The sequence below is a fragment of the Physcomitrium patens genome, chromosome 18 (genome assembly GCF_059467195.1).
Source record: "Physcomitrium patens ecotype Gransden chromosome 18, ASM5946719v1, whole genome shotgun sequence".
NCBI lineage: Eukaryota > Viridiplantae > Streptophyta > Bryopsida > Funariales > Funariaceae > Physcomitrium > Physcomitrium patens.
In genome coordinates this window covers 11,009,698-11,029,168 of record NC_143427.1, presented here as the reverse complement: position 1 = coordinate 11,029,168, position 19,471 = coordinate 11,009,698, and the positions used below count along the sequence as shown (strand labels likewise).

The 19,471-nt window shown below is 43.3% G+C and overlaps 3 protein-coding genes across 9 annotated transcripts; 2 read left to right on the top strand and 1 right to left on the bottom strand.

The window, feature by feature from the left end:
- The first annotated feature begins 474 nt into the window (after positions 1–474).
- On the top strand, positions 475–10,181 carry LOC112295640 (dual specificity protein kinase YAK1 homolog). 2 transcript variants are annotated; one of them, XM_024547480.3, is made up of 18 exons: positions 475–1,326; positions 1,714–1,913; positions 2,215–2,368; positions 2,777–2,886; positions 3,162–3,231; positions 3,545–3,627; positions 4,044–4,122; positions 4,329–4,492; positions 4,739–4,871; positions 5,367–5,475; positions 5,724–5,806; positions 5,987–6,061; positions 6,200–6,274; positions 6,547–7,439; positions 7,941–8,048; positions 8,298–9,046; positions 9,233–9,498; positions 9,665–10,181. In XM_024547480.3, exons 1-17 carry the CDS (start codon positions 1,036–1,038, stop codon positions 9,262–9,264), a joined length of 3,408 nt encoding a protein of 1,135 aa, XP_024403248.1. In that variant the 5' UTR covers positions 475–1,035; the 3' UTR covers positions 9,265–9,498; positions 9,665–10,181. The 2 variants fall into 2 exon arrangements, with proteins under 2 accessions (XP_024403248.1, XP_024403249.1); XM_024547481.3 differs by having other exon boundaries at positions 741–1,326; positions 9,233–9,484.
- Positions 10,182–13,375: 3,194 nt separating this feature from the next.
- On the bottom strand, positions 13,376–15,131 carry LOC112295644 (histone H3.3). Of its 4 annotated transcripts, none has more exons than XM_073540531.2 (5): positions 14,968–15,131; positions 14,297–14,375; positions 14,059–14,135; positions 13,837–13,927; positions 13,376–13,665 (listed from the first exon to the last, which is right to left on the bottom strand). In XM_073540531.2, the coding sequence occupies exons 2-5, from the start codon at positions 14,366–14,368 to the stop codon at positions 13,495–13,497; spliced, it is 411 nt and encodes a 136-aa protein (XP_073396632.1). In that variant the 5' UTR covers positions 14,369–14,375; positions 14,968–15,131; the 3' UTR covers positions 13,376–13,494. The 4 variants fall into 4 exon arrangements, with proteins under 4 accessions (XP_073396632.1, XP_024403257.1, XP_024403258.1 ...); XM_024547489.2 differs by having other exon boundaries at positions 15,024–15,131; XM_024547490.3 differs by having other exon boundaries at positions 15,083–15,131.
- Positions 15,132–16,939: 1,808 nt separating this feature from the next.
- Positions 16,940–18,777, top strand: LOC112295645 (histone H3.3). Of its 3 annotated transcripts, none has more exons than XM_024547492.3 (5): positions 16,940–17,082; positions 17,782–17,860; positions 18,016–18,092; positions 18,235–18,325; positions 18,507–18,777. In XM_024547492.3, exons 2-5 carry the CDS (start codon positions 17,789–17,791, stop codon positions 18,675–18,677), a joined length of 411 nt encoding a protein of 136 aa, XP_024403260.1. In that variant the 5' UTR covers positions 16,940–17,082; positions 17,782–17,788; the 3' UTR covers positions 18,678–18,777. The 3 variants fall into 3 exon arrangements, with proteins under 3 accessions (XP_024403260.1, XP_090100290.1, XP_024403259.1); XM_090244164.1 differs by having other exon boundaries at positions 16,940–17,173; XM_024547491.3 differs by having other exon boundaries at positions 16,940–17,369.
- The last annotated feature ends 694 nt before the right edge of the window (positions 18,778–19,471 follow it).

Sequence of the window (19,471 nt, the reverse complement as noted above, 5' to 3'; positions counted from 1 at the left end):
CAAGTGCCATAGAAAAGCGCCGTAGTTGTAATGGGCCCAGGAGTGTGGAGGGCAAGCGTAGGGGGTGATGAGAAAAGTAGTGGTAGTCGTAGAAGTAGGCCATGCGGTGCTGACGCAATGAAAGGGACGAAGGGGGACGAGCTCGGGCCATAGCCACCACGGCGACCAAGGCCATGGCGATGGCGATGATCCGATGAAAGAGATGCCGATGCTGTCGATGCTGGTGCTGATTGTTCTACCTCGATGAGGCATAGCAACAAAGGCCAACAACAAGGCCAACGCGCAAAGCGTTGGACTCCGCACCACTCCAAATCCAGACACTCTAGACACACACTCGTCGCCACTCCGCTCTCGTCTTCTCTACTCTACTCTACACTACTCTTCCCCTTTCTCGTTACGCCGCTCCCCTTCAGGTCGACCTGAGTGAGTGAGTGAGTGAGTTCCTGGGGTGGTATCTGTTCTTCGCGGTGTTTCTCGATGAGTTTTATGGCATTGATAGAAGGGCGGTGACGCTACCATGCGGCGGAGGAGTGGAGGTTAGAGGTTGTGTGTGTAGGAGGGGAGATGATGGTGGAGAGTGGCGGGGGCGTGGCGAGGGATTTGGGTGGGAATGAAATGGCAATGCAGTGAGTGGGGTGGTGTGTGGGTGGCCGGGGGAGTTGGGGGTTATGGCGCGAGGAGGAGTTTAGGTGTGAGCGGCAGAGGGAGAAGGGCAGCGTGGGGGTGATACAGGGTCGGATTATGGAGTGGAGGAGCTTGTGGCGGATCGAGAAAGGGTTGCCTGTGGTGGACCAGGTGGTGTGGTTGTTGCGGGAACACCATTTTGTCATGCACGTTGAGCCTGGCTGGGTGTGCGGTCAGGGTTTTGCGAAGGTCGAATAGTAAGAGAAGCGCGGGGGAAGGGACCCAGGGGAGCGGGCGGAGGGAGGGTGAACAGGCTGTCGCACAAGCGGGGGAGTCGATGTGCGGAAATTGTAATCTACTATGAGTGGTGGGGTTGGTAGTATTGAGGTGTAGGGTTGAAGGGGCGGAGTCATGCCGATGATGGATGTGGGTGTGCGACAATCTGCACGGTCGCCATCGTCGGGTGGCGATTGCAGCAGCGACGACGACGACTCAATTTCGGGAGTTTCTAATGGCAGGGAGCGCAGGCTTATGTATCCGATGCCCCAGTCCCATTGGTTTCCCCGATCGTTTTCGTTCGGGCCGTACGTGGCACCGAGAGTTTCTAGGCAGCGTAGTGGAGCCAATGCACCGGCTAGAGCGTCGTCAAGGCAACATTTTGGAGCCAGTGCACCGCGATTGCACATTCAGGTCACCCGTCCGGTACATCTCTGCTCCTGGGTTATAGACTCGTTGAATGAATAGGTTGGCATGCGTAGTAGGGCAACAGTGGCCGGAGCCGTGTATGGTGTATGTTGGGGGCTTGGCTCCGAAGTTTTGAAATTGCACTTCAGTGTATAAGTCACGTGTTTTGTAATTGGAGCAATTGGGGTTTCTGGATTAAGTAGCCTACTGTCGTCGACGGTCGGTGGCCCTAGCAATGCATTGTTCCAATTCCTACGAGCTGATGTTAGGGCTTGTGAAGATAAGCTTGAGCGTGATGACAATACGACTGTATACACGTGAGGACGTTGTCACTATCATGGGCGTTTTTGTGTCACCCTTATTCAGCTGATGAATGCGACGAAATGTTTCGTGTTGATGACGCAGTTGGCATACAAGCTTACGAAGGATATCGTGGGAACTTATCAAAACTGCAACCCCGAGTTTGCATTTTCACCGGATCTGAATCCGAAGCGATACCTGACTGCTCCATCGACAATCGTTTCTGAGAATGGGCTGGACAATGAGAAGCATGATCTTGTGCTGTATTTCAATCAAGTTCTAGTGAATGACGATGGCACTCGCAGGTAGGAATTGGTATGCTTGGGACGAAAATGATTGTAGTTTTGTTATTTTTTGTTTAGTCCTGCTCGAGCGTGCAGCTTGTCCGTGGTTAGGGCATGACTTAGATGCTCAGTTTCACCACGGTAGATTTTGGATGGAGGAAGGGCGCGTGGACATTCGAAGTTCTGGCAGAAATGCCGAACTTTTGGGCAGAGCACGAGGCATTGGGGTGCTTGGTGCATACAGGAAGTGTGCAAATTGATGTGAGGGAGGTTTTGAACGCGTGAGGGTGGTGTTTGCCTGTGGGTGTGGGTGCGCTCGCAGATATGTTGTGAAAGATCTAGTGGGTTCAGGTACCTTCGGACAGGTGGCAAAATGTTACACGGAGGAGACGAACGAGTACGTTGCAGTGAAGGTGATAAAGAATCTTCCAGCTTACTGCACCCAAGCGCGGTTCGAGATCGGCATTTTGCACATGGTACTCATGCACGGATACTCCTCCCGTCGTTTTCTGAGTTTAATTGTGAGTCTATGATTGGAAGAGCTTGGGAGAGTCTGTTTGTGGTGGATCAGTTGGAGGAATGCTAGAGGCATTAGGAGGGGCTAGAATTACGGCTGGAGATTTTCATGACGACGATAAATCAGGCCAGTTGGAGTGCGTGAACTTCTTATAGGCAGGTTTTCAGGAGTTATTGGATATTCGGATAAAATAGGCAGTTGTTAGTCCGTGATCTAGGACCTTCTCGACTCACGGTTCGTAATAAGAAACTTAGGAGGGTGTTCAAGCTTTATGTGATTTGGACGGGAAGAAGGTCTGGATTCGTGTGGATGCATGCCTGATTGAAAAGAGTTGCTCTGACATGCGGTTGTTGACTGTGATTGACAGCTGAACAAAGAATACGATCCAGATGACAAGTATCACATCGTTAGAAGCCTAGACCATTTCCAACACCATGGGCATCTGTGCATCGTGTTTGAGCTTCTTACGGAGAACTTGTGAGTGCATCCTTCAAAGTGGGGGATCGCAGTGAAATGCAGGATTTGGTTTTGTTGGTTCTAGGTGGCAAATAGAAATATGAAGTGGGTGTAGTCCTAGTGTGCATGAGAGTAGTGGCGCACCCTATGACATCTTTTGGCTCAGGTGATACGTTGTGCAGTTTCACTCGCAGGTTTTACAAAGAGCGTGGCATTCATGGCTGGTTTAGTGGTAGATTCAGTTACGATGTGTATATTTGTTTCTTACATCTTGTCGGGGGGTTATGGTACTGCAGGTACGAGTTGTTGAAGAAGACGAGTTTGAAGGGCATGTCGCTTGTATTGGTGCGGATGTTCACCAAGCAGGTATGAATCTTGTCGGGGCTGAGACAGGTTGCCAGTTCAGAAATGCGGATGTGTGGTGTGAGTTACTATGTGTTTTGTTTTTGGTCGAGACGTTGTGGTTTTGCAAGGCGGAAGCTTGCGTTTCGCCCATTGGGTTTGTGAAATGGTTCGTTTACAGCTGCATGTCTTGGAGCGTTTCCTTGAAATTAAGATATCCGTGGACGTCGTAGTTAGAAGAAGTTGTACGACCCCAGTTGTTTTAGGTTGCAGGTTTATTTGGACCGCATGTGAAAGAGTTGGGTATGCTGATGAGTTTAGTTGTGGGTGTGTACAGTTACTGAAATCTCTGAGTTTGCTGCGGGAAGCTAGAGTAATACATTGTGATTTGAAGCCAGAGAACATTCTTCTTATTGAGAGGTAATTATCATGTACTTGTTGGTTGTGAGTACCGTTGTGCCCGATTTACGCGAATGGTAGGGTGGATTTAGGCGAGTTGGGTTTTTCAGCGATTCACAGATGACGGAGAGGGGTGGGAACTGGACCATTGTGGATTGAGCTGACATATCCGCGTTGTTGAAGTTTCGTGTCCTGTTTATTTCTGGCGATGTAGACGTTTTCGAATGAAAGCGGAGTTTTTTGTGTTCGACCATGCAGTTGTGATTGGTAGCTGAGGTTTCTTTCATAGTTTTTGCTGGAACGACAGTGGTCTTGCAAGGGTGGTGCATGTATTGTTGGAAGCTTTATGTTGTTGCAGGTCTTGTTGAGAAGTTCGACCTATGTGTTTACGTGCGCCTAGCTAATCCATGTATTTGGCTGGATTTTATTTGCGTTAGTTTTCGGTCAGCGGATTTGAAGCTTATCGATTTCGGATCAGCGTGTAAGGAAGACCATACGGTGTACACATATATACAGGTAGAGTGGTGGTATGCATCCTAGGATTTGCTGTCTATAAGAGGATGTTGTGAAGCTGAATGTGGAAAGGTTATAATGTAATGTCCGAGCAACGTGGTGTAGTGCCGATTTACGTATGTGAGAGAGCCGATCTGTGCAAAGTTGGATGTAATGTATGCTGTAGTGGATGATTTTGCTAACTTGGATTGTGGTTTGAATGAGTGCAGAGTCGGTTTTACAGATCCCCCGAGGTACTGCTCGGTCACCGGTATACGGCCGCTATTGATATGTGGTCGTTAGGGTGTGTGGCGGCTGAGCTTTTCCTGGGACTGCCACTGTTCCCTGGAGCTTGCGACTTCGACATGCTGCTGTTCATGAAGGAGAAACTTGAGTATGTTCTATATTTGTGACGAAGTAATGATGCTGGGATAGGCCAAGTGTGGTTGGCGTAGTTGTGACAAAGCCGTCGATGAGTTGGGGACGAAGATTGTGGCGTTGCTCTCAGTTGGCATTTAAGTTGATGTTCCACCGTTGGTTATCAGCACTGATGCATGATGAGCGTACTTAGGTGGATAAGCAACCGTGAGTTGGCGATGATATCTGATACTGCTGCATGGTGTGGGCGATGTTGATGCAGGAGTCAATCTAGCGATCATATCTTGAGGAATGCGAAGTATACCAACAAGTTCTTCAAGCTTCTGACGGCTGCCCCTCATGCTGATCACAACCGCAGCGCTTATCAGCTGTTGACAGTGGAGGAATATGAAGCGGTATGTGCCCCTATGGTTTTGGCAATGTTGGATTTGGTGACTGGATAATGGTGCTTCGAGCATGTGATGTTTAGTTGATTTACATACTAGTGTGTTGATATGCCTCGTTGGAGTGTCTCACGTTACACTGCGTTAGAGACGATGAGTTCTGGGGTGCTATTTCGAATGGATGTTTTTCTTGTTGCTTTTACGTTGGTATTAGACGTAACAATGTAGACAGAATTACTCAAAAGCCGAACATGATCTAGATTTCGCGACTTGCTGTGTTCCTAGGTCTTGTAATGTTTTCGCGGTGTCTGTTGTGGGTGCTTGAATAGAGCATGAGCTAGTGTTTGGACAGTTCGCAGGTTATGGAAAGAGTCCAGAGCTGGCAGCACCGCTTGAATATTAGGGACTGACGCAGCATGTTGAGGATACTATTTTGGTGTTTGGAATGTTACGTTGCCGTGCAAGTTATGACAGGGTAGAATTATTTGACGTGGGTGGGTCGTGCAGCGTCATCAGAAGAAACCAGAGATTGGGAGGAGGTACTTTCATGGCACTCTTTCGGAAGTGATAATGGGTTTTCACATGAAGCCCATGTCAGCGGCCGAGCAGATTAGAGGTGGTGCATCATTTGCTGTTTGATGACTTTGAGTTGCGGTGTTAGAGGAGCTGTTGAGCGGTTGTTCGTTGATGTACATGTGCTTTGGAAGTTGGTAGCGGGTGCACCTCTGTCCTTTGTGTTTAATGGAATTGCTCAGATTGCAGTGTTCATAATGATTGTCATGTATGTCACACGGGTAAACGCACGGTGTGGAGTTGGTTTCCGTGATCTCATTGAGAAATTGATTTTTGCTTTTCATCGTACAGAGATTCGGGCTCGAGAGAGCTTTGTGGACTTTCTGAAGGGCTTGATCGAATGTGACCCAAGGAGGAGGTGGTCACCTCAGCAGGTGACGGGACTTGACGGTTTTGTGAGTTGTTTAGAAGGGATGGGTTTCATATGGATGTAAATACTTTGATGATGGAATGATAGTACTGTTATTTATTTGTGATTCCAAAGCTAGTGCGATTTTATGAGGTAGCCGGAGTGTGTTGGTGGTTCACTGTGGTTTGGTGATCCTCGTGTGCAGGCCGCACAACATCCATTTATAACTGACGAGCCGTTCACTGGACCTTACGTTCCCGTTCCAGAGACTCCACGGACGGTAATGGCTGCGACGAACTCCTTGACGTGGGATGAGGTTGTTTGTGGCTTATCTGTGTATGTCATGGCGTGGTACTGTTAACAAAGATGCGTGGAAATGAATATTGGAGGTTGCTAATATGCGTGGTGACTTGTGCAGCCCGTGAATCAAAGTCTTCTTATAGATCACAGAGGCGCGGCGGGGCACTGGGTTGGTGCAGGCCTTTCTCCCCAAGTAAGTTAGTGTCGCATATGATATCTTTATGATCACGCAGGCGGTTGAGGGATACTGAAGGCCGCAGCGTTTGAAGTTTGTGTGTTTATTGTTGTATGAATACCAATGGATCAGTTTGATATAGGCATGGATTGAATCTGAGTAAATGGACGGTGGTTTGTGAATTCAGCTATTTGTGGTAACTTAAGGGTGATGAAAGGCGTGAAATGAATGACGCGGTTCTTGGAGTGTGCAATATGCATGAGAGATGTTAACCTGCGCATGCAAATCAGGTTTTAGGATTGAACTCAGGACCTCGGCATGGTGCGAATCCTCAGCAGCACCCGAATCAGTTTTCGCGAGCCAGTAGCTATGGCAGTGTGGGCAGTTTTGGGAGTTATGGAGAAGGCGTGACGATGGACGGCAACTTCGACAGTTATGTGGACGAATCGAGTGCGCATTTGATGGGTATGAATGCTCAAGCATCAGCTGTGGGTAGCTCTCCGGAAGCAAGTTGGCAAGGGAGACCCTTCGTACCATCTATGCATCCGCAACATCCAGTTCTCCGGTCACTAAATCTGGGGGCCAGCCCATCGCTCAATCTAGGAGCGAGCCCATCTGGGTTTGGGCATCCATTCCTGTATCAGCAGTCTCCTGGTCCTTATGGTGCGTCACCAGGATCGTTTCCTTCGTCGCCGGTATCTAGTTTCTTCCAGTCTAATGGATCTCAATCTCAAGTGGGTTCCCCGAACTGGTATGGTCCAGCATCGCCTGCGCGGCAATTGTTGGAGACAGCAGTGGGTAATGCGAACGCTGCGCAAGGTCATTTTCATCGGAGGCGACCTTGGCAAGCACCCCCTGGTTCCGGTGGGCACGGACAGCAGCAGCAGGTGCAGCAGCAAGAGTTGACGCATTGGTCGAGGCTTCAGCACGGCAGTGGAAACGCGAACGCGGATGCAACATCGAACCTGAATTTCGAGGGTCAAGGCAGGGTACGGAGAGGTGGTCCTCCTGTACCTCACTCTCGGGGTGCTCGAAATGGCAGTAGTACGGGGACGACACAGTTGCAGCGAGGGTCATCCGGTTACGTTCCAGGCACGCTGGGTGCTCATCTATCACCGGGAAGTTCCATAGACGGTGGAGATGAGGATTCTGCAGTGAGCATTCACTGGGATCCCGATTTCAGGTGAGATATGGTGAAGATGACATGTTTCTTTTGCGAATTTTCGTGTCCGGAAAGTGGATGTTGGAACTGTTTGTGGGTCCCCTGGGGTTTTCTTTAGTGATGAGACATCCGGTTGTCCGTGGGATGAGGTAAGGATTGATTATGGGGTTGATTTAAGTAAGGGATTTAAGGTGTGATCGTGAGGTTTTGCGGTACGATTATTTCGAAGGAGAGAACGGTTGGTTGGGGACTTAATGCGTTTTGGTTGTGCTAGTAGATGTGTTTGGATGGTTGTGGTCTTCACATGGTGGATCTGGAGGTGGAGCAGACGAGTGAGAGTGTTGTTAGATCACGTGGTTTTTTTGCAGTGGATTTTGTGGTGGTGGTGGTGATAATGTGTAGGTCGGTAAGTCGGCATGCATGCGGGCTGGTAGCAGTCTGGTATTGCAGTCATCCATTTAGCGTGGTTTGAGTGGTTTGACTGGGGGTGCGGTGATGTTGAGGTTTATAATTTGGTTGCAGTGATGAACTACTTAACGAGGATGCCCAAGAATCTGGATCAAGAAAGGGTCCTGGTAGGGCCGGTGGAGTTCTGGGCGACTGCGTTTTCGATGGGGCCATTTCGAGGAGGTATGTGCTTGGCTCAAACCTAATTTCCTTATCACTTACATGGCTCGTCGCGAAAGTTCATGGATTTCATTCGAGCCTTTTCATTTCGAGGTAAATAACTGGTTGGATGGATTGATGTTTTTATGTCAACTCTTACATTCAAGTTTTAGTTTTAGTGCTAGAAGGATTTGATGTGCTCTCTGTAACGTGTAGTGCATAGGTTGTTCGCTGTGAATTTTGACGCAGCTGTGGTGTGAGCTGTGGTTGCAGGAACTCCCAAGGGCGAGTGAGTACTTCAAGCATGGACAGCTTTGCGTCTTCGAATAGCTCGCAGTCTGGGTACCCACGTCAGAAGCCTGGTCATTTTTCTCCGAGTCAAACTTCTCCGAGCCGACTTGGCCCCCAGGTTTCTCATGGTTCTCAGCAGCAGCGTCAACCAGGAGGTAACCAGCAGCAACAGGCGCAACATGGGAGGCAGCAAATATCACCAGAGCAAACTCCTGTGCACCCTGTCCATCAGGGGTCCATGAGGCAGGTGTCCGGGGAAGCGGGTGGTGCAGTTGCTGGAACAGCATCGTTTCAACAGCGTCAGCAGGTTTTCCTGTTTCAACAACAGCAGCTTCAGAACTCTTTTCACCACCAGCAGTATGGGACGGTTCACGCACATCCCGACGCGCGTTTTTCAGGGTTGGGAGTGGGGAACCTGAAGAGCGATGTGAGTACGCATGGGAGCCTTTTACAGTCTCCCCAGAAGGATAATAGGGCACCACACATGGGGGCGCCTCACAATGCTTATTCTTCTGGTGGTGTCGCGGCATCGAGAGTGAATGGCGGACAAGGAGATCCGAATGCCAATGCCCCTGCTGCAACAGGGATTGCAATGGCTGCAGGTATAGGTCACGGAGGTTTAGGTTACGCAATGCACGGCATTCCACATCAGCGTTATTATGGGGGAGAAGAGCTGCAGCACCAGTGGTCGATTCCTCAGAATCAATTCTATCCGAATGAGCTTTACTTAGGTTCGTTTTGTTTTCTTGGGTGTTGGGGTGGTGGTCGAGATGTATGTGTTGGAAGGTGCGTTTTGTATTACATGCGGTTTTCATGTGTAGGTACTCCTGCTTATTTTGTTTCCGTAGGTTTGTGTTTGTTGATGTTGGTGGCGATTTTGCAACCCTTTTGACTGAAGGAAGTTGGGTGATGTTCAGGACTAAAGCCCCCGATCCCAGGTCGACGATGAATGAGGGCTTGTGACGTGGCGCATGAGTGGAGTCACTTGAGCAGGCATGCAATGTGGCGACATGTGCATGCCTTGTTGGTTTGAGCACAAGTATGAGAAAGTCCAAAAATGGGGACTGAGGGGCTTGTTCAAGTATGGCCCTACTTTGAGGCGTGTATGAGACTTTCTGTGAGCTTCACAAAACATCAGTGATCATCGACTAGCGACCAGCTCATTACTGGTATGTCAGCAGCGGTGAGTTGGTGTCCACTCCCGCTTAGTAGTTATGCGCTTATTAATTGAGGAACATTTGTGCTGCTAGGTTACTGTTCTCGTGTCTGTTACGGTGAGTGTTTTTGTTAACATGAAGCATTTAGTATCGTAGTCGGGGGGATTGACTGGTTTTGGTGCTGTATGGCAGAGTATTTGGCCTTTTAAGTTCGAAGACCTCATCCAATTTGGGCTGTCGACGAGTTGGGCAAAGCAGCCATGTTGGAGTTGGTGGGCTTCGTTTTGCATCTTCAGGGTGCCTTGGACATAAAGGGGGTCCAAGTTTCCACTTGGTTGTGAGGAATGCCTGGTTAGGGTGTTCACTCTTTGACAATGGAATGCTGTGTTTAGTGGGTGACGCAGCTTATGTGCTGTACAATAGAAAATCGTGGAGTGTGGTAATGGTTTTCGTAGGCAAAGCCGTTCAAAATGCACCCAATTGGTTTGAAACAAAAGCCCTGCTGACCTGGTTACAAATATCAGCACATGGTTGATATGTAACGTGGCAGAGCTATATTCGAATCAAGGATATTACTTATTTATTTCTATACCGTCCACACACCACGGCAGGCATGACATGATTGTCATCATTTATGTGTCAAGGCATAACCTATCTGATATCCTGAAGGAATGCGTGTTTTTGTTGAATCACGCAATCTTATATTTGATGACATGTTTACATGTGAAGATGCAGCCTCAAATCTTATTTGTGAAGCACGAATATATGAGAATGAGTTGCAATTGAATTCATTTTTCTTTATTTTAATTCTGTAGAAGTTATTTCATTCACTTTTATGTTTCTAAGATACAACACTGGTTTTTATTTTATTTTGATGTTGTCAATATGTTTTGTGTACCTAGTACTTTTGTTTTGTTGTTGTTTTTGTATTTGACTTGATTTGATTTTTTCGTTTTGTTTGTTTGAAACAACTGGAGAAAATCTATCGCTGAAAAGAACTGAATAACCTACTGTTATTAGCATTGGTGTTACTCCGACCAAGGTTTTGTCAGTGGGAGTTAAATGTATTTAAGGGAATCAAAACCCCCACAACTTTGAGATACATAGTTGTTATCTCGTCCAACTAATATTATTAAAGGTCATCTCATCACATTCTTTCCATGTTGTGTGTAAAGAATCACAAAACACTGAAAGACATTTCGCTGCTTTTAATTAATAAAGAATTGTACATATATAACTATTTGATGATTTTGTACAAATAGATTGGTAAAGCTGCAAAGATTAAGAGACGTTTAAATAAAATATGACTTTGAATTTTACTATTATTTGACACTTTATTTAATGGTATGTTCTCTAATTATCTTTATAAGTCTTAAATTTTACATTAATCATTTTAGTAAGTTGTAAAGCCACACTCCAATATTGTTTGAGTCACACCCCATATTATTGTCTCAAGATCAATTCCATCCATCCCCATCTCCATCTCTTGTTCCATGTCCCCTATCCCCATTCCCAATCCCCATGCCTCATTCTCTATCCCTGTCATTTGTTTCCTATCACCCAAAATTAAAATATTATCACCCCAAAATTTTAATTATCACCCCAAAATTATATATATTTTAAGTATCACCCCCAAAATTGGGGTGATCATATTTTAATTATCACCCCAAAATTGGGGGTGTGGCTTTAACAACCTTCTAATTTTATTAAATTAAAACTCAAATTTGTAAAAATGAAGATTTGAAAGGTATATGTAAACCATTTAATTGAAATAATTTGCACAAAAAAAGTCTATATAATGCAACTATTACCAAATAATATATTTTTAAATATAATTTAAAGCATCATCAAACCCTTCTAATATAGGACATTGTGGCATTTGTCCTATATTAACTAATATGAGACAAAAAAACTCCACCAATAAAGACAAAAAAATAAAATAGTAAAAAACAATGTATTTAAACTTAGTAAGTCAAAATATAGCAAAGTGAAGTTTATATTTGTTCCTAGTAAAGGTATGTGTTTGCTTCTTGAAGCAAATGGTATTATTTGGAGTGCAACACCCCCTCCAATAAGAAATTTGTTTCACCTTACCAATTCTCATCTCATCAATAGTCCATCAAGAAGAAGCCATATTTATAACTTAAATATCATAATTTAATATAAATTAAATGATAATAATATAATTATTAATATAATAAGACAAATATTTATTATTATTATAATTATTTTATTAATAACATATTATTTCAACATCAAAAATATTAAAGTGCTAGCATCTTAACTTAACATTAACATGAACATATCTTAACTCAATTGTCATAATCTATGACACATTTTTAATGATTTCATAGCAAATGTTCTATTCTAAAATCTTTTAAATCTATAATTAGAAAACCCTAAGCATCATTATTTGATATGTGTCATTCTAAAAAATATTGAAAAAATTAAAAAAATAAAAACTTAAAGATTAATCCTTATATTTTAAAATTTAAGTAGAATTATTAAGATGGTATTAATTTTTTTTAAGTCCATTATTTTTAATGCTCAAACAAACCACTTAAAATAAAATCTTATAGATTTTATATATACATTATAAAATATAAAATAAATATATATAATTATATAATTATTAAAATTTAAACGTAATTTTTTTTAAAATAAATTTATAGTTAATTTATAAAATTAATATTTAACAAATATTAAAAAAAACCTTGCAATGTATTTGTGTAACAAATGTATGTACGTATGTATATCTTTCAGGTGTATATATACACATATAAACATATATAGTTGCTAATAATATTTCAAAAAATGTTTTTTCTTACAACAATATTTGATAATAATTGTGATTGTATGTATATATATATATATATATATGTTTGGTAAATTTTATTTGTAGTTTTTTTCATAAACATATATATATTAAGCTTTATATCCATACATAATTTTCAAAACACCTCAAATAAAATCCATGAGATTTTTTTGTAATTTGAGCATGTGGATTTCTTTTTGTTATTATTATTCATCATAAGAAAAACATTGTGTTATCAATAAAAATATGTTTGTGTAATTCTTAGTTATATTGTAAATCATTATTGTATTTTATATTATAGCACAACATTAATTTGTTTTGACATGTTACTCCCAAAGTAAAATAAGACCCCTGATGCTAGTGTATGTACATATATAGAGAATCAGAGAAACACACACATGCTATTTATTTAGTAACTATTAAATGTGTATTTAATATATAAGATTTAATGAGTGATTTAGTAGTTATAAATATACTAAAGATGTTATTGTATTATTTAATAATTAAAATACTTCCTATGATCCTGAGAATACATCAAATAGTGCCTCAGGTGTTTTATATTACGAAAAGTCATTATTGTTTCGGTGTTACTCCATTTTTCTGAACATGGACGCCAATGACATCATGTACAAGCGATTCAGAATTATACAAATAACTTAAGTAATTACATCTTTTGATTTTTGAACATGTGTTTCTCGTTATCTAGGCTACGGTCAAGACCTTTCATGATCAGTACGAGTATAATTTCCAGTTGGCACACAGGCATGTACAATGATGAAGGCCTTGTCCAAGCAACAAATTAAACGCACTCGTCATCATCAATAGTCACAGGCACTCCAAATCCACGTAAACGCAGCGTTCAAGCTCATGTTTCTGCATCGGAAGGGGATCTCGTCTTAAAACCTAATTTAAAAAAATAATAATGAGTTTCGTAGTTCCGTACCAATTTTCACTTATCTTGAAGCTTTCACACACTGAACGTACGTAACAGATGTCCTGTAAGTCATAGCTTTTTTGGGCAGCGTAAATAACCGAGGCTCAACCTTTACGAACCATCATAGCATCCAATAATACTCGGACAAGCGCACTTAGGTGGGTTCAAAAGAACCCCAAACTGATTTTATTCTTTTTTTTTGTTTTTGTTTTTTTTTTTGGGGTTTTCATCGTTTCACATTTTTGTAAAATCTGTACATAAGTATTTCTAAGCCTATGCTCTTTCTCCTCTGATTCTTCTCGCCAGCTGAATGTCCTTCGGCATGATCGTCACTCGCTTCGCGTGGATGGCGCACAAGTTGGTATCCTCGAAAAGACCCACTAGGTATGCCTCAGCGGCTTCTTGGAGGGCCAGCACGGCGTGACTCTGGAAACGCAGATCGGTCTGCAAAACAAACAAGCAAGCCTCTCAGTTGACGACACCGGTGGCACACCAACCCATGCTCACTGAACGTCCATCACCCTACATCCCCTCAACACAACACACATAAACACGACCCATTCGCCGCCCTCCTCTGACTAAACTAACCATGTTGCGTATCAAGCACGCCCTTACCTTGAAGTCCTGTGCGATCTCACGGACAAGCCTCTGGAATGGCAACTTGCGGATCAGCAACTCCGTGCTCTTCTGGTACTTACGGATCTCCCTGCACAATGGCGCACAAAACTCTTCATTCAGTTGAACACCGAATACATTAACTCAGCCAAACCTCTGACAATTTCACGTGCCATTAACATGCACACAGATGCTCCCATAACCCAACCCCAACCCACTCACCGAAGAGCGACTGTTCCTGGGCGGTAACGATGTGGCTTCTTCACTCCTCCCGTGGTTGGGGCGGACTTCCTCGCAGCCTGCAACATTTACAGACACACTTGTCACATTCAATATCCTGCTCACGCCAATACATCCCCTACATCCCCTATCAACACAATTCTCACACTCAACCCCACAAACCCCTACCCACGATCAAGTACAAGCCAGTATACTCCACACATCACCTACGCCGACGTACCTTTGTGGCCAGCTGCTTCCTGGGAGCCTTCCCTCCCGTTGATTTACGTGCAGTCTGCTTGGTACGCGCCATCGTGACACTGCGACCACCATACCACAGTTCAACTCCCCCGTTAGAAGTCTAAATACATCAACTTTAACTGTTACGAATCTGCTTCACTACGACATGTACACTCAGTCGTCGAAACATGACCTCCAAGTCCCGACAATAACCTGAACAATGACGGTATCACTACCAATAAGACGCGATCGTCTTCGAATTAGAAGATGACAACTAAATCTGAAATATCGAAGGAATAACCGGCTCTAACCAAACCAACGCTGCTGCGAAATATACAAGCAGCACAAGACTATTTGACAGGAGAAACAATACAGTTACAAATTTAACCACAAAGGGTTAAGCTCGAAAAAAACTCAGTGGCGTAGAATCATGCTGAGAGCCACCGAAAACCTCGGGCAAGAAGCAAAGTTTCCCGCGTCTCTGCAACGAGGGTTTGATTGCTACACACAAAACTCACACAGTCCAGGAAGTGTACACAGCCACTGACCAACCGTGCGCAAACAAAATCAAAAACTACAACAAGAAATACGCACGGCGAGAGCGGTCACAATACAACCCGCGCGTACGACACAGAAACAAATGAGGGTTTCTGAAGAAATACGATGGAGAACCTGCGCAAGTGGCATCACCGACATCACAACAACATCCGAGCGGCATACTAACGCACCTTACACTGACGGATCAACGTTGCCACAAGAATAACACTGAAGGCAGGGGAAAGCGTACCGAAAACTAGAATTTGCGGGAGCGGCACGAGCAACTTGCAACGGAGACAATGCGTTCGAAAAGATGTGCAACGAGAACGAGAACGTCTTAAACACAAGAATGGAGCGCACGGGATGCCGGAAAACCAAAAGCCGCGCCGAACATAGGCCCTTGGATCTCTCTTCAGCATCGACGCTGAAAAGAGGTCCGGAAGTTCGGCTTTCCAGATTGGAACCGAACCTGGAATGGGAAGTGGCGGGAATAGTCAGGCTTTGGCAGCTGTGAATAAGTCTCGTTTGAACTTCTTTCTGGGATTCTTTGGGGGAATCGTATTCCATCCCACGGCTTCTATGTCAAGCGTTCCAGCCCTCCTATTGGCTGACATTTTGCTGTACACTTTCTATATCATGGTTCATTAATTTGTATGCTGTTTCAGATGCTGATATATTAGACTAAATTATCGTGACTTGCATCGCCACATCTTTAAAATGTACTTGAACTTGTTTATTTATTTAATGATTTGTGTGTTTGTAAATATACACACATATATAAATAAATGTTGTACATAATTGAATCATATATATACATATATATATATATATATTCATGATACCTAATTGGTCATGTCTAATCATTATAAATGATTTGTGTACTTATTGCATATATATTGTGAACACAAATGTGTCTATTATTTCATAAACTTGCTCTCTTATCAATTTCACACATGTTGCTATTTTAGTAAAGATTAGTGAAAATTTGTGCCATTGGGGTACTGCAAACTTTGGGACTGTCGTCCATCCGTCCCCTTCATTCATTTGTGTTCATCCATGTTCCATGAAAGAGAAGGCTTCTATATGTCTTTATTTATACCAAAAACAATTTACACGATAGATACTTTAAACATAATGATGATAATAATAATAATAATATGATTAGTTTTAAAGTTAAAGAAGTTGGCTGTTGGTAACTTTAACCATTAAAAATCAACAATAGCATTTCTTAGAGCCATTGAATTTTTTTACTTCTTCTATTACTCATTGGTTTAACAGGAAATACATACAAATTAATTTTTTACAAGTTAATTTTGAAAATACACTTCTCTCAAAATGAAAAAAAAAAAAAAAAAAAAAAACACACACACACACACACACACACAAATATATATATATATATATATATATACATGCATATATATACATATTTACATATCTGTATATTGTCAGGATGTAAAAGTTAACATCATCTGAAATAATATAAACTATACTTTGCAAACAATTGTATTGTAACAATTGTGTATAGTTACTATACAATTGTATTGTATTGTACAATACAATACAGCTCATCGTGTCACTACCATATAGATTTATTTTGATAAGTATTTATTTGTTGTTATTACTCTCATTTTATAATTCACCATTTATTTATATCACATTTTCCTAAGTGATTATAATGTTTGTTACAATCTTATCCTAGCTCAAGTCACGCACAAGAATACAATTATCTATGATACCCAGTTGAGTAAAGTAGGGGTTGGAAGTGGTGTCAGGGATTAGTTAGGGTTAGGGATTTGCGATCACAATCTTACAGTTGACTGGTGTCATGCGTTCTTCTTACGACGTTGACCATGTCATTGGGATCCGCTATTTCAAGTTTTGAGGTCTGCCCGCTAAAGCTGGACACTCCTCCGCCAAAAGAACCGCCAAATATAGGGCTTATCGGGTGCTGCGCCTCAGGTTTGGCACCAGGTTCGGAAAACCAAGCCGTCAGACGTCAATCCAACATCGATCTCGGAGGATCCAAGGGCCCAGACCGCCCGTGCTCTGCTTCGTGATTGTCCTTAAGGCGCGACGCCTTTTCTTATTTCTCGTCACTCACGGTACACATCTTCGCCCTCATTTTCTTTCTACCCACCGCATCGTCTCCTTATCACTCTGCTCTAGCCGTATTCGTGCTGCTCAAGTTTTCTTTGCGCTCGCTCTCCACTTGTTCTTTGCATCGCACGATTGTTTCGTTTTCCCAAGGTGGGTTTATTGGCCTTGCTAAGGCTGTTGTTGTGGCGTTTGTGGTGCCGTTTGCAGAGTTTTCTGCATTGTTTTCCTGCAGAACCTCCTTGTAAGTTGATGTTTCGTGCGAGCGATACGTTCCATGTCCGCACTAGCGTAAGAAATATTTCAGTTAACGTGCGGTTTTGTTTAGCACGACGGCGAGGGACTCCTGAGAGCACGTTTCTGCAACTTCCTGGATATTTATTATTGTAGTGTCAGAACCCTAGTTTGAGAGTATCGGAGATTCCGCTTTCGTGTTCAAGGTATCTGTCATACGTTCTGTGCTATGTTTTGTACTATGGACGAATTTTCATACGGTTATGGTTGATATGTTTGAAACCGTGCGGGGTCTGGCGATTGTGCGTGTGTGACTTTTTAGTTCCTATTTTCACGTTTTGGTTTTAAGACATTGTTTTCCCTCCGGTGACTCGAGCCACATGTTAATCGACTCATCAGCTCAAGCTTCCTATGGCTAAGGCAACAGTATGGCTACAGTATTTTGCCTCTTTCATATTATTTTCGGGCTTGCCGTCAGTCCAACTTTTGGTGACGTGGCTTGGAGATCTTGTTAGTATTTCTTGAGAGTAAATGTCTCAGGAACCGGGGCTGGAATCATTTGTAGAGTTTGAATCTTTTCGCTAATTCGCAAACTGAACCGCGCTGTATTGGTTGCAGTTTCACAATGGCACGTACCAAGCAGACAGCCCGTAAATCTACCGGAGGTAAAGCTCCCAGGAAGCAGCTGGCCACCAAGGTAACAAGGCGTACGCTATTTTTGCTGTGTCGCTGCCATCACGTAACTTTGTACAGCATAAATGCTAAATGATAGCTTTGAGAGATGGCCAAGGTATGCTGTGATTGCGAACGTGCACAGATGACATATGTTTGAATTGGGTTCACATAATTCAGGCTGCGAGGAAATCCGCCCCGACCACCGGAGGTGTGAAGAAGCCGCACCGTTATCGTCCAGGAACAGTCGCTCTTCGGTAAGCAGTCTGGTTTGGCATTCATTAGTTGCAATGCATGCATGTGTCCGAACATTTTTCATGGCTCTTGTTTGATGTTATGAGTATGAATTTGAACAGTTTTTACGGTTCTTGCTTACTAACTTCACTTGTGGATGTACAGAGAAATCCGTAAGTACCAAAAGAGCACGGAGCTATTGATCCGTAAGTTGCCGTTTCAGAGATTGGTTCGCGAGATCGCTCAAGACTTTAAGGTACGGTCCTGCTTCATGGGCGACAAGTTTGACTTTCTGAGCGAAATCCTGTTTGTTGCTGGACATTGTGCACACCTTTTATTTAACAGGGGAAGGCATTCAGTTTTAACCAGATCGTTGCACCGGGAATAGGTATTAGAGTGATTGTTGACTGAGAAGCTTGCGTTTGTGTGTTTTGCAGACCGATCTGCGTTTCCAGAGCCACGCTGTCCTAGCCCTTCAGGAGGCAGCAGAGGCCTACCTGGTTGGTTTGTTTGAGGATACCAACTTGTGTGCCATCCATGCAAAGCGGGTGACAATTATGCCCAAAGACATCCAACTGGCCAGGAGAATCAGGGGAGAGAGGGCGTAGGCTGTGAAATCCCTGTGTAGATTTTATGCAAATATGAAACCAAAAAAGTACCAAAAAAAATAAAATAAAATCAATTTGGGGTTCTTTTGAACCCACCAAAGTGCGCTTGTTCGGTTGTTGGGTGTGGTGTTGGTTTGTCAAGGTTTAGGTCGCGTGTGTCAGTGCCGCACTTATTGCTTAGATGTGTAGGAACACATTGTTTGTAGGTTGCGATAGGTCAATGTCCTGTTCCTGTGATGACGTCGACAGGGAATGAACTGGGGAGAAAGTGTGGTCTGTGGTACCTCGCAACCGATTTTGAGAGGAATAGGTGGTGGTCTTCAAGGTCTTTAGGTTTCTACTTTATCTTCGAGTTTTATCTCCATTGTCGCTCTGTTGATTTTGCCATTGTAGGTTAACACCGCAACGATTTCATTCTACCTCAGGCTATTCTACTTTAGGCCATGTTAAAGGAAGTTTCTATTGGGTGTGGAGAAGCTGGAATGGATCGTGTATATATATATATATATATATATATATCCGATATATATACAGATATGTATATGATTATATATATATGTATATATATATATATATATATATATATGGTCAGGATGTTTTTTCTCTGCTGATTCGGACTAGGGAGTTGTGGGAATCGCATGTGATCGTGGCATTCACGGCGTACGATGTATTGATAAGGTCATTTCCTTGGATTATTAGATGCCGTGTTGGCCGGTGGCAGCTAGGTGTACACTGGCTCACACAAACTGGTTGCTACAGGAATTGTCACGAGTATAGTTTGCAGTTAGGTGTGC